Here is a 16,644-nt window from a genome sequence, read left to right on the forward strand (position 1 = left end):
AGGCTCACTTGAAATGAGAGCACATCGGATATTCCGCTGCGTTTGCCGAACCCCTTATTCTTCCTTGCCCACCTTGCACCATTTATCACAAAGGAACCCGCTGCCTGACCTACCAGAACTGTCGTGATCGACCCAACACCGCCAGGAGACTTTCAACTCAAGGCACCTCCGCACAGGTCACAAGGATTCCTATAGCCACAATCAATATCTGATGCCTTCCACATATCAACGAACCAGACTCTGATACCATTTGTTACGGAAATTCCAAGAAATCAAGATGAGACGATCAAGAACACAAGAATTTGGTAACCCAGTTCGATCACAATGATTTACGTTTGGGGGCGCTGCCAAGCCAAGAATTTTACTATAAAGTACGCAGACACATGTTAAATTGAGAATACATGGATATTTATAGACTAAGCCTACGTCAATAATATCTAAATCATATCTCTAAAATCTAGAATATATATTAAATCATATCCCTAGATTTTAGGATATAATCAGGCTTTATATTCCAATAATCTCCCACTTAAAGACTGATTTCATCTTTTACTTCAATATTTTACTATAAAGTACACAGGTACATGTTAAATTGAGAATGCATGAATATTTATAGGCTAAGTCTATGCCAATAATATCTAAATCATATCTCTAAAATCTATAATATAATATCTAAATCATATCCTTAGATTTTAGGATATAATCAGACTTCATATCCCAACATTATCTTTTCAAATTTATATTAATAATTATATTCTGTTCGGTTTCGGTTCGGATATTTGAAATATTTACAAATATTTTCGGTTAACCGAAATTTTCGATTTGGATATGGTTCGCAGTTTCGGGTATTTGTTCGGTTCAGTTCGGATATCAAATACCTATTTATTTGCAAATATCTAAACCGTGCCCACCCCTACTATATACTCCCTCCATCCGTCTCTGAGAGTCACATTTACCTTTTGTGTGTCATTGTATTTAACATTAAAAATATTTTTATATTTGTGTAATTTTTTCTACAAAAGTCATTATATTAGTACTATAAGACACTAATGAAAGTATTTTTGTAATTTTTCTTAATTTCTACTATGTTTCGATATAATACTAATATTCAAATATCAACATATAAAAAAGAGGCAGTATAATAAATACTCCACTAATTTTCTTTTTGTAATACTATAGAAGCCTACTGAGATTCATATAAATTCATTAGGGTGTGTTTGTTTGGATTTTGAATTGAGATTTGAATAGTAAAAATATTTGAATTAAAACAATTGTACGATGCTATATAAATATATATATATTGATGCAATATTTTGAATGTAAAATTGATTTTTAATATAATTTAAAAAATAAAAAATAGATATTTTGATTTGATATTTTTAAAAAGAAAAATTAAATGAATAATTAAAATCCTTACAAATCCTCCAAACAAACACACCACTAAACATTACATAAATTCATATATAAACTCTACTTTTCCAACTTATTTTCGGTTCTTATTCTCATTAAAAAAAATTACATTTAAAACTTATTTAAAAAAAAAAAAAATTATTAAAAAAGAGCATTACATAAAATAATATTAAAAGAAAAAAAAAAAAAAAAAAAACACAACCATTCTATATACAACTCATCAAAACACCTATTTTCACTCAAATTATTAGTGAATCAACAGTGGAGATTATAGATGAAACAGATTTCATTAGCCACAACCCACAAAGCAACACTTACAAAATTGGCTCAATTTTGTTGTTTTTTACACTGTAAACATTAACACCAAAAACAAAAGTCACCAACAACATCCCTCAATAAAAACCATATCACATATATATATATATATATCTCCCCTCAAGAAATCACCAATTCCATCCACAATCTAATCTAACAATAAACCAATCCTTTCAAAAAAATAAAATAACAAAAAAGATGATACATAGAGTTCTTGAAAAAACAAAACAAGAATAAACACAACCCTTTTCTCTGAGAGGCAAGAACCTATGTATGAATTGCCATGCCAAATGATAGGAGGATCACTCTCAGTCACACCATATACAGAGTCGAAGTCGGAGTTGGAATCGGAATCGAAGACAAGGGCAGACGGAAAAATTGGTAGCCCTTCTCGGATCGATCACTCCAAACTTTATGAAACAGGAGGGATAACCTGGTGGACTTCGAGTGGCCTTAAAGCTCCTTGAACGATCTCTTGAACGGATCTATTGCGCCGGCAGACGCCTGACAATTCCTCGATTGGAATTATCAGGCCATTTATTGCTGTGCCGGAGATTGCATTAGATAAGGCTTGCAAGAATCTTGATTTTTCGGCCTCTGTTGCAGCATTTGACGGGATTAAGGACACACTTTCCTTTGCCCAGTCGAGAGCTTGTGCGCCGTAGGCTCGGACAAGAGCTACCAATGCATATGCCACCTGGAGTGATTTGGATGATGAGGTTTTAGAACAGTAGTGACTATGGTGTTGGATTTTTTATTTTTTAGGGAAAGAGGTATAAGATTACCGTCTCGATTCGCGAACTTGGAAGAGCTCCGGTGAGGGCAGCTACAAGAATTCTGGTGATCACTGCGCCTCTGGGAATGATCACGTTGTCCCGGATGGAGATGTAAGGCTTTCCTTGGGTAGTGTTTGCAATGTCGAAAACATCTGATAAGAAATTCAAGATGGATTTCGAGGCTTCCCTGCAGTGAAATGATCGAATCTCCATCAAGCACACAAGCAGAGCATATACATACGTACATATATATATGTAGAGAGAGAGAGGTTGAGGGAGCAACCTATGCTGGACAGTGATACCAATCATTGAGCAGTCCACCAAACAAGGAAACACAGGAGACGGGAAAAATAACTGAGGACAGTAGCGTATACATCTCGATGCCAACAAGAAACAATCATCGACCAGGTCAGGTCGGGATGTAAAGTCCTGAAAAAGAAGTATTCTATAAGAACGACAAAGAATTCAAACAGTTTCAATAGATGAAGTTACTTATTAATGTATATAAAACTGAACCTGAATCTTGGTGAGTGTAAGTGTTGTGTGGTTGAAGAGAGATTCAATTAGGACCTTTAAATAATCTGTACAAGATGGATCCGACCCAAATATCTACGAAAGAGGATAGAAAATTATATTGATAACATATTGATCGAAAAAATATACAAGTAACAAAGAACTAGAATAACTAACTGGATAAGCACCTTTATAACTTCACTTGAGAGATAGAGAAAACATGGCTGCTGATGCTGTCTGTACAACCCTTGAATCTCCTCGAGCATTGCACCGACTGTAACGCCCATAAGAGTTCTAGACGTCCTCACCTACACAGTAATTTTAATGTCGGAGGCATCAAATTACTAGCACATGCCCTGATAAAAATATGCCTATTGTAGCAACTTCATATACCCCCTCGGCCTACCCTCCCTCAATGTCATCTTACAAGTAATCTTTATGCTGTTAAAGCAGGTGCATTATGTGTGTGTGTGTGTGTACATATATATATATATACTGAGGTAAGTGTACTACTTTGTAACTTTGGGAAGAGCACACATAGTACTCGAAGCATATCGTGCCAGAGATCCCTCGTATGCTTAACCAATAAAACAATAGTTGAAAAACAAAGAAAATATCATCATTCAGCAAACTCACTGCATTTTTGCATGCTCGACAAAGAGATTCCATGGTCCGCATGTCCCAAGAGCGTCTGCAGAAGTATTTGAGCTTAATCTATTTAATGCATCAAGCATCCAAAAAACAACTAAATAACTATTAAAGAAGTGGCAGTAGCGCTTACACGTCAAAGATTGCTTTGAAAATTGGCCAAAGTCTTTGGACAGCATCTGCAACAGCTTCTGGATGATTTACGTGCCTGAAATTATTACAGTAGAAGATCACTGATATTTAACTAATGAAGAGTTACAGAGAGCAAAACAACAGATAAAGCCCATACCTGAATATATTCGCTAGCCGGTCTATAGGTACAGTTAGCTCACGTGCGGGTTTCTGCCCCAGCACTAAAGGACCTTGATTTAGGATATCCTGTTGGTTGACCACATGAATATTTGATCGATCTTAAAAAATAACTCAAAAGAGCACACAGAAACACTGACCTGTAAAGGAGCCACAGCAGGCAAGCACAATGCCTCAAGGGCCTTTTTCGCATGTTCCGAGGGAAGTTCTGTGATAACCATACTGTGCAAACCGATTTCTCTATGAGTCAGCATAACATCAACTTTTATATCTATCTGGAAAATAAAGCTTTATATACCTTAGAGCTTCAACTATATGCAACGAGTCTTCAGCAGAAAATTTGAAGGGACTTTCTCCATTCACTGCCGTCTGGTATATTTGAAATAGACCATCTAAGGATCCACACAGCTTTTTCTTACAGTCTACAATCCACAAAGTTATACAAGCCATACATTAGGCTTTGAGGTGTTTTTAGTGCTCAAACAAAAAGATACAACACTTATATGGATGGGATGGACTTGAGGGTGGAACAAATTCTGACGAATAAGTAAACATAAATACAAAAAGAAAAAGAAAAAGAAAAACGTGAGCATTATAAGCAAAGATAAGCAATAGGATGGCCAATCAAATGAGAATAAACATCTAGGGGAGGGGATAGGATCGGACAGTCTGGATTTCGGGTAATTCGAATTTGCATTTGAGTTATAGAACATGCTTCTAGAAACATTAACCAACTTATGCATGCTAGCTTCTATTCTACAAAAGCTTGGCATCCATCGAACTTGTTTGTTGTGCTTCTGGTGTTGCAGATTAGTGATATTGGATTGATTACTCTTCTTGTTGAGCTTTCTATAAAAAGATTATTTATGTTTTTCCCCCCTAACGAGTGACGTTAGTAAAGTTAACGGTTTCATGTTCAACTTGAAAGTGTATAAATCTACCTAGTGTAGGTTTCTATGTTGATTATGAGTGAAGTATTTTGAGTATAAATTACCTGCACCTAATTATATAGATTAGTCTCAGTTAGGTTTTTATTTTTCTTTGTGATCAAGAAATGAAGTGTCAGCTTATTGAACCAACGGGAGAAACTATCCATATTTTCTGACAAGTGATATTATGCAAACGAATGATTCCGGTGATGCACAACCGAAAATGATTTATGAAGGTAAAAAGAACAAGCGCTATAAGCATGAGACAGAATTCAGATGCTTATTCTGACAGCATAAATTGTGCAGGAAAAGCATTCAGGTCCAAGAATAACAAACTAGAGATCCCAACAAGGAAAGCTTACCATCACAGATATGGCGAAAAGCCAGAGCAGCAGCAGCTGCAGTGTCCTCAGAAATACTCATGCCACCAACAAGAATATCTATCAGTGGTGGCAAAAATGAAAGACCACTGGGTGCAGTATCAAGCCATTTTGAGTAAGCACCAATCGTCAAGCAAACTACGGAAGGAGATTTAAGGTATAAATTGAAGTCAATCACAGCTCACAGTTAAGAGAAAATCACTGAAAGGGTACAGCAGCAAGAAAACACATCACCTGTCTGTAGCAGCTGTGGTTGATGAGGAAGTTTAGGGAGTAAAGACATGATCTGACCAATCAAACATGTGTAAGTGTCATAAACTGGGCAGTCATGATTCAAGAAAATCTTATATGTCTTCAGTTTTTGGAAAGGAAAATGAGAAATAAGAATTTAATGCCATGCAGACACTCCCATTTTGAGTAAGCACCAATCGTCAAACAAATTACGGAAGGAAATTTAAGGTATAAATTGAAGTCAATCACAGTTCAAAGCAACACCCCCCCCCCCCCCCTCCCCTTCAAAATATATATAAAAATAAATAAAATTCTGGGGACGGTGAAAGTTCATACCTGAGGCATTACATCTCCTTCAGAAAGAGAAACAAAATCTGAGATTGCACGGATGTTAAACAAAGCAGCCTCTGCAGGACGCCAATCATTGTGCTGGTTTTGTTCAGAACTACGAAAAGCCTGGGATATTACGCAAACAGAAACCAAAAAAAAAAATCAACTCTCCACTTGAAAATATGAAAAAAGGACTCTTGGAATCTTCACAATGTTTATCCTGTTAACAGCTTCATATCACAAAGGATAATCATTTCACGTAACTAAGACTTCACCCAGAATTAATGTTTACTGGGATATTATGTAAGATCTTTATAGTAACTAGTAATGAAAATTGGCAAGAGTTTTATGTGGTCAATTACACAGATGGAGTAGATGCATGTACCAAATAGAGGTAGACAATCCAAAGTGCTGACGAAAATCAAGACCAAAAAAAAAAAATTGTATAAAACACTAAAGTACCAACAAAAAGCAATAAGACAAATCAAAGGTGCGTTCCTTCGTGATTTTATACTTGTTTTTGCAAGTTGTGTTTACCCCTATAAAACATCAAACACAAAGGAACACACTTAATTATTGTTGGCAACGATAGCCAATAAATGCAGTGAATACTTAGCAGGAAAGCAAATATGTTAATAATAGGCTAATAGCAATGGTGTAATCTATTGAGTTCCACAAAGACAATTCCCTTCTTTATCTGCCTTACAAGCAGAATTTCTACAAAATTAAAGAGATAAGCTCACCTCAATAAGCTTCATGTAGAGAATTCTTAGTGTTGCATCACCTCCCAGAACTAAAGCTGCGTCGATAAGAACATCAGCTACAGCTGCAACCATAAAATAGTTTCATTAGTATGCAGAGAATTTAATCACAGTCATGGATAGACCAAGACAAGGAACAGTGTGTGGAGCAACTTGAAGAAAGTTTTAGATGTTGCCATATGACAGACACAGAACAAAGATAGAATCAGCAGGTGAATAAATCTAGGTGTTTAAAAAAACATAAAAATAGAATATGCACACATTTCCAAGAGTGAATTAATAGTAATGCAGCAGAGTGTCCAGGGTGAGAGAGAGAGGGAACAAAATTGGGATATAAGATGTCCAACCAAGATAAAAAGATAGCATGGCTGTAAACCTTAAGTAGGAAAGTAGTAACTACTTCCAGCAATAAACTGGGATGTAGTTAGTTTCCTCTAGAAATCATATTTCTTTCCTTTTAAAGTCTATCTAATGTGATAAAGGAACACATATAAGATAACCAATCAAACAATTAAAAGAACAGAACATAAAACTGTTAACTACAGTATGCGACAGGTTATGTTCTGTAGTTCTAACAAAATATAGCCGAAGGATGTCATTGAAATTAACATGAGGCACTACTAATTCAGGAGCAGTTTTTGGGTCAAAGGCACACAAATACATCACAGAATATTTGTAAAAAAACTTATGTATAGTATCACAACAAAATTAGCAGATGCTGTACAGGCACTGAAAACAACAAGCTCGCTATGCCTGATCTAGAATCCCCATATCGAACAAAGATGGACTCAAATGTGGAAAACTGGATCGTATAAGTATTGACATGTTGTGCTATATAATGAGCACTTTAGAAGAGCTATCGAAGGCTGAAAAAGGGTAGGAAGATTTTCAGACACATAATGAATTGATTCTTGGTGACATGAAAGAAAGAAAACCTTTGTCCACAAAGAGGTCTAATAGAATGCCAATCGAAAAGTTCCCTACCTAAAAATACTTTTATTTAAATAGCATTGGAGAAGTAGCTCTACAGGTTAGCTCATCATATATATCATTCACCAAAAAATTCTCACAAGTTTTATTTATTTATTTGTTATTATAAAATCTTTCAACAAAAATTGAAATAAATGCAGAGTTATAAAACTATAACATAAGCAACACCATCCAATAAATTATTGGAAAATGTAGTAGCTCAACAATGATCAGAGGCATTTGCAGAAAATACCATATCTGTTCTGCTTAAAATCTTTCTGGTCCTCTCTTGAAAGTCCAGCATAGTCCTGGGGATATTCAACTTTGACACTAACCTGAGAAGAATATTGATGGTGCTCATTTATATAAGCCATGCAGCCATTTTAAAAGAAATTCTGATCTAAGGCAGATGTTAACACATTAAACTAAAGAAAGGTAAAAGTCTCACCAAAGAAACCAAGGATTCATATGACGGTCGGAAAATCTGCAATCTACGGGCTCTCTCAGATTCAGCAGATGCTTCACCTCCATATTGTACGTGATAATTACTGATCCAATGGAAACTTTAAAATTAAAAGCTGAATGAAACCACCTACACTAAGCAGATCTAAAGCAATTTTACCTTTCAACTAATATTAATTGGAGGCTATGCCAGAAGTTAAAGGTCATTGAAGCAATATCAAATTGGGGATGGGAAGCAACTTCTAGTAATGCTTGAGCAATCACCATCGATTCGTTGGAACCTGAATCAAAAGCCCTTACGAACTTAAGCAAGGAATGTAGCAAGCCTTATCTTTGTGTCAGCATCTATGTATACATGAATGTGATTTATATATAACACTGATAAAAAATATTGTATATACTAGACAAGCACTTTCCTTGAGGTTACAATATAATGTAAATGCAACAAAAAATGAAGAGAAAGTTACAACATAAGAGAAGATATATACCCGTTGCAATCAACTCAACATAGGCATCCCCCATGTCAGCAAATAAGCGGGCAATGGCCTTTAAATCTTCCTCATCCTGAAAGCAGAGGCAACTAAAGTAATTAGACAAAACAAGTACAACAGTACGGAGACAGAGAAATTTAAAATAAGATCAAAGATCATTTCACAGGAATTCTGTAATGGAAATGCCTCAAAAAATAGCAATAAGTAACGTAATTATGACATGTCAGCAGAATAAAAGTTATATAGCTTCTACATACCTTGGAAGGATCTCTTAAATGTTCTTTAAGATTCATAACTTGCGGGACAATAAATTGAATTAAGGGCATTTGAGATTCAACTTCATCAATACTTCCGACTGTTGTATAGTGTATTAACTCAGAAATAACTGCATCCAAACATTGTACAGTGATAAAAGGATTCACAGAAAACACAAAATAAATGAAGGTTAACGTTCAAACTACAAACTATCAGGACAGAAACTGAACTTTAGGCATACAATAAGTTCATACTAAACTCCAAGTGAAGGAACAATATGGAAGAAATGTGATGCACTAAATTTGCTATCCACATTTAATGATATATTTGAAGGAAAAGTGAAGAAAAGTCACCATGTGGGAGCATCACACCCAAGGATTATAATTTATAGCAATATTTACTTGGTTATATTTGAAGAAATACTGCTAACCATTTTCTGCCAAAGTAATATAGATATGCTTTGAATGAAACATTATGAAACTTATAGCATACCAACGATTAATAAGAAAACTGTATTCACAGTTATATAGACCTATCTTTTCTAATTACAAGTCACTTCAATCATCTCTCACTGAGTCTCTCTTATGCTATTTTTATTTGGAAAATCACTTTCATAATTCATACATATTACTCCCTCCGTCCCACGTATTTTGTCTTGTTTATTGTAGATACAATATTTTAGGAGTATCATAATTAGTAAATTAATTAAGAACTATATTAGTAAAAATAATTACAGCACATTACAGGTAATTATAGATTAAGATCATAATAACTAATTAGTCTAATTAAAATTAAAAAAATTATAGATTAAAAAATCTAAAATGTAATTAAGGTGTGTATTCCTTTTCTAAAGAGAAATACGACAGAAGATGTGAGACATAATGAAACAGCAACATAGTCAGGAAATGTGGGACGGAGGAAGTATAACTTAGAAAAAGGCCACAGGAGAAAGAATGAAAAGAAAAAGGATATTCCACCTAGACGAACTTTAAATACAAGAAGAAGAAATAAAAAATAAGTCTATTCATTCCGACCAACCATTAACTGATGCTTCAGAGAGTACATCACTATCCATGCTTGAGATAGCAGTGTGCACTAATGGATGTGAAGCGAGATCTTTAGGTGGTATCCTGAAAATAATAGTTGAATAAAAATAAGATTATTTTCAAACACAGAGAGGGGATATAGAGCTAAAAGAGACACGGTGCAATTTTAGAAAAAATAGGCCAAATGGTTAATAGAATAGAAATCACAGGCATGATGTCTTGAACTTCATGTTTTTCTAGCCTTATCACAAGTGTAAGCATACTACGAAAAATAGGCAAAATACTTGACAACCATAAATTATTTCTCTGATCATAGGCCAAAAAACTTGAGTTTAATTTTTACTGAATTTTTTATTTAATTTTCCTACCCTCATTTGAATTGTAAACACAGCTATTTTTATGGATGAATTGTCTTCTTATGTTTGTAAATATGTATATACATGTAATTTGATTAATAATCTAATGTTGTGACAACTTATAAATGCAAGTTGGGCATGCACGTATGAATTGTAAAATATAAAAATAAAATTTTTAATATTTGTAGTGCATGTTAAAATTTTTACTTAAATTTATATAAAGGTTGAGTTGTCTTCAATGTGAGTATGCTTATTCTAGGAAACATGAAACAAAATTGTAGTCAAATATAGTCAAAGGGTTCCATGCTCATTTTAAAAACCAAGCCAGCAGACTTAATCTTCACCCGAAATGTGGGATGTTCTCATGAGTCATGAAGACTACAGAATCCAGATGATAAATAGGTTTTAAAAGGTCTTTGTTGAATATTGATCTAACTGGAAAACAAGAAGGTTCAAGAATAACAAGGACTAGCATGCCATGCTGTACATATACAATCACAAACATGTCATGCTTGTCTAGTAAAGAAAAACATGTCCCAACTTTCAAATGAGAAGTTCATTTAAAATAAGACAGTATGGAAAGTGGACAATACCTATGCCTTAGCCGCAGCCAAGAAGCAAAAGCTTCAAGAACCTGTTGAATTATAAGAAATTATTATGGCAAACTAAAACAAACACAACTTCCAGCAAATTGATTAAAATAAACACCATAACATAAACAAAGAAGCAATACACCGAATTCTTTGAAAATGTTAAATAATGATATATATATAGTATATAACAGCTACACATTGCTTTTAAAATCAAATGATCCAAAAATCAAGGCAGCTTCAAACAAAGAGGAAGGGAAGCATTATGTGTAAATATAACACAACATGATGCAGAAAGAAGGAACAAGAGACCAAATACCAGAATAAAGGGCAAAAGCATAAATACAATTCTCTACATATGCCAGTAAGACACATGTGTTTACTTGTGAGGTTTTGATTTTGATTTTGAATAGTAAAATTTTGAATTGAAATAGTTGTTTGATGTGATAGTAAAATTTTGAATTGAAATAGTTGTTTGATGTGATACAAATATGTATCGATGTGATGTTTTGAATGTAAAATTAGATTTTAGTATAATAAACTAAATAAAAATTGGGTGTTTGATTCGATGTTTTTGGAGGGAAAAGAAAGTTGGAATAGTAAAGTCAAGATAAAATCTTACAAGTAAACATGCAAACTAAAATATCTTATTATGTTTTCAAGACATCATGCACAGAGCCTACATATATACATTTGCAGATATTATACAGCAACAAACTGACAACTGGGGAAAAAGATCAAAACTTATTCTCTTTGAGCATCTTTAGGCACTGTCTGACAGGGACACAATCTTTTAATCATACTCATTTCCAGGAATTTACACTAATCTACAAGAAAGGGTGAAGGAAATTTAAGGCAAACAAAATGAAGTAGAGAAACTAGTGAATAGATAAACTAGCAGAAATACCTGCTCTGCAAGCTCATTAATACTCAAGCATGCAGTTAAGAGATCAAGAGCAATTTTCATCTGTGAAACAAGTTCATTTTCAAAATTTCGACGTCTATCAGGGCGAGCAGCTATCTTGTAGTTGAACACTTCCTGGTCAAAGAAAAATTGTTATTATCCTTTCTTTCGGAAATTAGAAGGGATATTGTGCATCACAAGTATTACAAGCATCAATTAAGAAATAATAAAACTCTGACTACAATCTGAATTGTTTGTCTAGGACTACAGTAATACACAAGAACAACTAGGTATTAGTACCAGTAAGAGACTTCACAAAAGTTAAAAGAATCTGCAAAAAGAATTCATAGGTCTTTTCCTATTGCACCAATAGCATACATTTGTATGTTTTTAATGCAAGCATTCATTCCTATGTAAGTTTGTGTGTGTCTATGTTTATGAGAGAGAGATGAATGGAAAAAGGGATGAATCCCAAAAAAGTAGGATTTTCATATACCTCAGGCAAGACTCTAAGAAGTTCCAGAAAACTTGGTAAGCATTCAGGGTGTGAATTCATCTCATCACTTATCCACTTTACAATCCCACCATCTCCCCAGTCTTCTGCAGGCACATGGGCAGCTAATGCAGCCACTGCAAGACTAATCTATATACCACAACATTTAGCTTTATTTGGATTCAAACATAAAGACAACAATTCAAGACTCTTAACAGTACCTGAGTTCTAACTTTAGGAGGTCCCTTGTGAAATGATTTCAGTAAGGTCTGCATAAAAAATAATAAACATAAAATTTCATGCAAGGATAAAAAGAAAGGGCATTCATTACTCAAACAAGAAAACTGTTCAAAGTAAAAACTATTGTGGTGAACTATACAGAGTGGTTTTTCTTGGTAATGGCCAGCAAGGAACAAACCGCATGAAATCCTTTCATTGAGATAATAGATATAGAATATGAAAAGACAAGCTAGTTTGAAAATAAAAAATAAGCTTCGACATCTTGGGAGCAACATGCATCAGTTGTGCAGACACAAGCCCGAAATTCACAAATGAAAAAACTTACAGTTTGTATGTGGTTTGGTAGTGGTTTGTTTGGGAATAGTAACAAATTGAATTGAAATAGGTTTTCAATATGATATTTTGAATGGAAAATGAATTGTTGATAACAAATGTACAAAACAAAAAATAGGTATTTGATGTAACGGTTTTGAGAGGGGAAAATATGACGAATAGTGAGATCTAATTGAGGCCCTAAATAAGTAGACCCTTAGTTCCTTTTCAGGAATCCTTGCTTGTTCCAATCCATAGCATCCATTTTTCTAAAAGATCTCCTGTACCCAACCATCATATTCCAAAGACTAAATAAAGAACTAAAGGCTAGAGCAATGCACAGTTGCATTAAGGTATGAAAAAGTAGTTCACATGCAAAAAGACAACTTATTCAACTTAACCATCTGAAAGGTATATTTCTTTCCCAAATTGAGATATCACACAGAGTCAAACTGTCAAGCAACATCGACAATAAACAAAACAATCAGTATTTAATCTGATGATTTTTTACGAGGGGCAGTTCACTGAAAAAAAGGTGAAATCACCAACCAGGTATTAGAAAAACTACTTGATGGACAATAACATGACAGACAATCAATGCAACAGGAAGCAATGAACTAAAATCTTTTAAAGACACTACTCCCAAGTCATTACAGCCTCCTTACATTTAAAGAAAGTCGTAATGAATAAAAAGCTTCCGAAGGAAGTTCTTCAAAATCACGCTGCACCTGTTGAAAGCATAGAAAACGTTAGGCTTAATGTTGGATTATAACTTCTATCACAGATAGTGAAAAGATAAATAGAGAAAACATCTTATCCACCAGAAAAACTAATTTAATCATTAAAAACTGTGACAGTCACCTTGCTTCTGAGGGTTTGGGAACAGAATATCAAGGTTTCTATATTGCTGGATGTGTCATGAAGCAAACTGTCTGCAACCTAACCATAAGAAAGATATGCATAGCATGAATATTAAAATATATCAAGGAATGGTTAACCAACAAACACGACACTATTAAAGTTTAAGGCAAGGATCATAAAGGAAAAGAAAAGAATTGGAACGACATGTTCCTCAACAGTTTAAGTTATGGGTGTGTTCACTTGTGTTATCTATTCTTCTCCATCTTTTCACTATTCAATCTATCTTCTCCTTCCAAAAATATCACATCATCTATCTATTTTACATTCAAAACATCACATCAAACTACTACTTTACCTCAAAAACCATAGAAAACCAAAGACAGACACACGTGAAAACACCCTATATTTGAGAAATGTGAAGGACAGTCAACAAGAAGAAACAAAAGCAATGTCTTTTCAAACTTCTCCAGAATGCCACTGTAGCAAACATGAATACATATTTATTAATGAAACATAAGTCATGCATTACCCATAACAAACATACGTCAAGCAGTGCAATCAGTAGAGAAAAGACACACTATAACAATGCTGTAACATATTAAGTCATCCTTCATAATACCATCAACAAAACAATGCTGTTTGAAAAATTAACCTCCCAAATTTTCTTCCTACAAATAACGAAATCTCAGTGAAAGAGAAAATTTGAAAGATAAGCCACAAACATAGAGAGTTTTCTGCGTCTAGCAGCTTTTAGTCAGATGTGCTTCGTTAACGGTACAATTCCACAATTTTCACTGTACTTCCCAAATCTCAAGGCACAATATCTAATAACATACCCTTGGCACCCATTAAAATCCATTATACAATCATACATGCTACTTGAAAATAAAAAGTGCTACACTATATATTGTCCACAGAATTGATTAACTTCAAGTATTACGAAACCAGACAGAAATCGAACAAGTCTCCCAAACATGTTTCTTAACTGACTCAGGAAACATCAAAAGCATCACAAAAAGCCAACAAGGAGAAGAATAAATAGTTTGCATAGCAAGAAGTAAATGCCATTCCCCCCCCCCCCCCCCCCCCAACAAAACAGACAGGTCTGCACCCTATTGGTGAGATAAAAGCATTGTGACTTCACTCTACAAGACAAATCCTTTCCAATAAGAGCACCAATACAATTCCCAGCCCAGGTCTCCTAAATACAGTAGTTCACAGAACCAATCGTATATAGATCACCAATTGTCCCCAAAAGCATTCACTAAAACAAATGCAAAAGGTTCATCAAATTCAAACTCCTCAAATCCTGCCTCCGTAAATTCAAGTGAAATTGCAGATGAAATTCAAATTCACACCTTCCTAATTTAACAGCTCAAGCTAAAAAAGTAGCCGCCTTCCCCATCCACACCCAACTCGAAATACAACTCCATATCATATCCCCTCAACCACCACCCGAAACCCTCATTACAAGCAACAAAACAAGCAACTCACTAAAATCCATAAAGAAATTGCGGAATAAGTAGGAGTTGGATTGGAAGTTGGGGAAACACCTGCCAAGCGTCGATTGTGCGCTGGAAATTTTGAAGCCAGCGATCGGCGTCCATCCGAACGGAGTCGTCAGGGTGATGATAGAGCGCGTTTAGGGCTTCCTTCACAGTGGACTGCAGATGCAGATGATGCAGCTCCATCTTCCTTCCTTCCTTCCGTCGCTGCCGTTTCCCAAATCAAACGACGACGCAATGGGCAAGATTGAAAGGAGAAAAAAACACTATCTAATGGTAAGTAGTATATATATATCTACGCGTTTTTCTACTGCGAAGGAAAATTCAAATCGATGGAAATTGAAATGTGTATGTATACGTATACAGAAAGGTTGCTTTAAGTTTGTGTTTGTACGGGTCACAAAAACATATTTGAACGAAAAAATTTGATCTGAAGTACTACCTCTTCCCAAATTGTCATTTTTTATTTTTTTTCCAAAAAAAAAAAAAATTAGCATTTTCTAATTTATAATTTAGTAATGATATTATCTATATAACATAATAAATATTTTTCTAACTTACATTATATTATACAAATATTATTATTTGACTTTTTATATTACAAAATACTAATAAGAGTAATTTTTTACTATAACTTATTATAATACTAATATTAAAAAAATTATGTACAAAAAGTAAACGACAATTTTACACCATATCAGATTGAATATATAAAATTATAAATGTAATCATATATATATTTCGTATCATGTTATATCATATACTTTCTCCATTCAATTTTTATCGTTCTAAAATATATTTGGACTATTTTATTTTAGATAATTGTCTTTTATTTTAAATCGACAAATTTGTCTTTAATGTTATGATAAATAAATGAATAAAAAATAAAAAATCATTTTTTTTTTTAAAAAAAAATAGAACATTAGCTGTTAAACATTCCAAATAAAAAAATAAAATATGAGTTTGTGGACGGAGAAGTATCATATATCATATTATATCATATATCATATATCTTATTATATATTCAAATATATTTGATAAATATTAAATTTCAATAATTAATTAAAATCTGTTAGAATATAAATTTTAATTTTATTTAATTTTTTTAAATATTGAATTTGGTTAATTAATTAAAATGTATTAGTATAACCAATAATTTAATAAAATAATAATTTACTAAGATAATAAATAACAAATTTATAGAAAAAAAAATTAAGGTTTCAAAAAATTTATTAGAATAACCAATAATTTAATAAAATAAAAATTTATTAAGAATAATAAATAACAAAAAGTAACTGTTTACTGTATATGTAGACGGAAGGAGTATTATTTTATTGAGTATTATTTTTATATGAGTAATATTATTAATATTTTAAAACTATAAATTAATATTTGATTAAAAATTTAGAATATATTTATATATATTTTAGCATTATATTCTAATAAAATATATAAAATATATAACATTTTATAAATAATAAAATTTTATATAATAGGAATAAATATATTTATTTATTCATTTATAATTGACTTAAATTAGTTTTATATAAAAAATAAA

The 16,644-nt window shown here is 33.2% G+C and overlaps 1 protein-coding gene across 2 annotated transcripts; it reads right to left on the bottom strand.

Moving 5' to 3' along the window:
* Positions 1–1,802: 1,802 nt before the first annotated feature.
* Positions 1,803–15,450, bottom strand: LOC127241727 (transportin MOS14). 2 transcript variants are annotated; one of them, XM_051260900.1, is made up of 27 exons: positions 15,135–15,450; positions 13,582–13,659; positions 13,386–13,448; positions 12,390–12,437; positions 12,172–12,318; positions 11,679–11,810; positions 10,775–10,815; positions 9,818–9,909; positions 8,782–8,909; positions 8,522–8,597; positions 8,194–8,314; positions 8,020–8,119; positions 7,825–7,906; positions 6,585–6,667; positions 5,848–5,967; positions 5,515–5,566; positions 5,263–5,418; positions 4,270–4,393; positions 4,112–4,193; positions 3,952–4,040; positions 3,796–3,870; positions 3,651–3,705; positions 3,203–3,322; positions 3,018–3,110; positions 2,785–2,930; positions 2,511–2,688; positions 1,803–2,422 (listed from the first exon to the last, which is right to left on the bottom strand). In XM_051260900.1, exons 1-27 carry the CDS (start codon positions 15,270–15,272, stop codon positions 2,138–2,140), a joined length of 2,904 nt encoding a protein of 967 aa, XP_051116857.1. In that variant the 5' UTR covers positions 15,273–15,450; the 3' UTR covers positions 1,803–2,137. The 2 variants fall into 2 exon arrangements, with proteins under 2 accessions (XP_051116857.1, XP_051116858.1); XM_051260901.1 differs by lacking the exons at positions 13,582–13,659; positions 15,135–15,450 and having other exon boundaries at positions 12,172–12,313.
* Between the last annotated feature and the right edge of the window lie 1,194 nt (positions 15,451–16,644).

Source organism: Andrographis paniculata, unplaced genomic scaffold, assembly GCF_009805555.1.
Source record: "Andrographis paniculata isolate CXL003 unplaced genomic scaffold, ASM980555v1 Contig83END, whole genome shotgun sequence".
NCBI lineage: Eukaryota > Viridiplantae > Streptophyta > Magnoliopsida > Lamiales > Acanthaceae > Andrographis > Andrographis paniculata.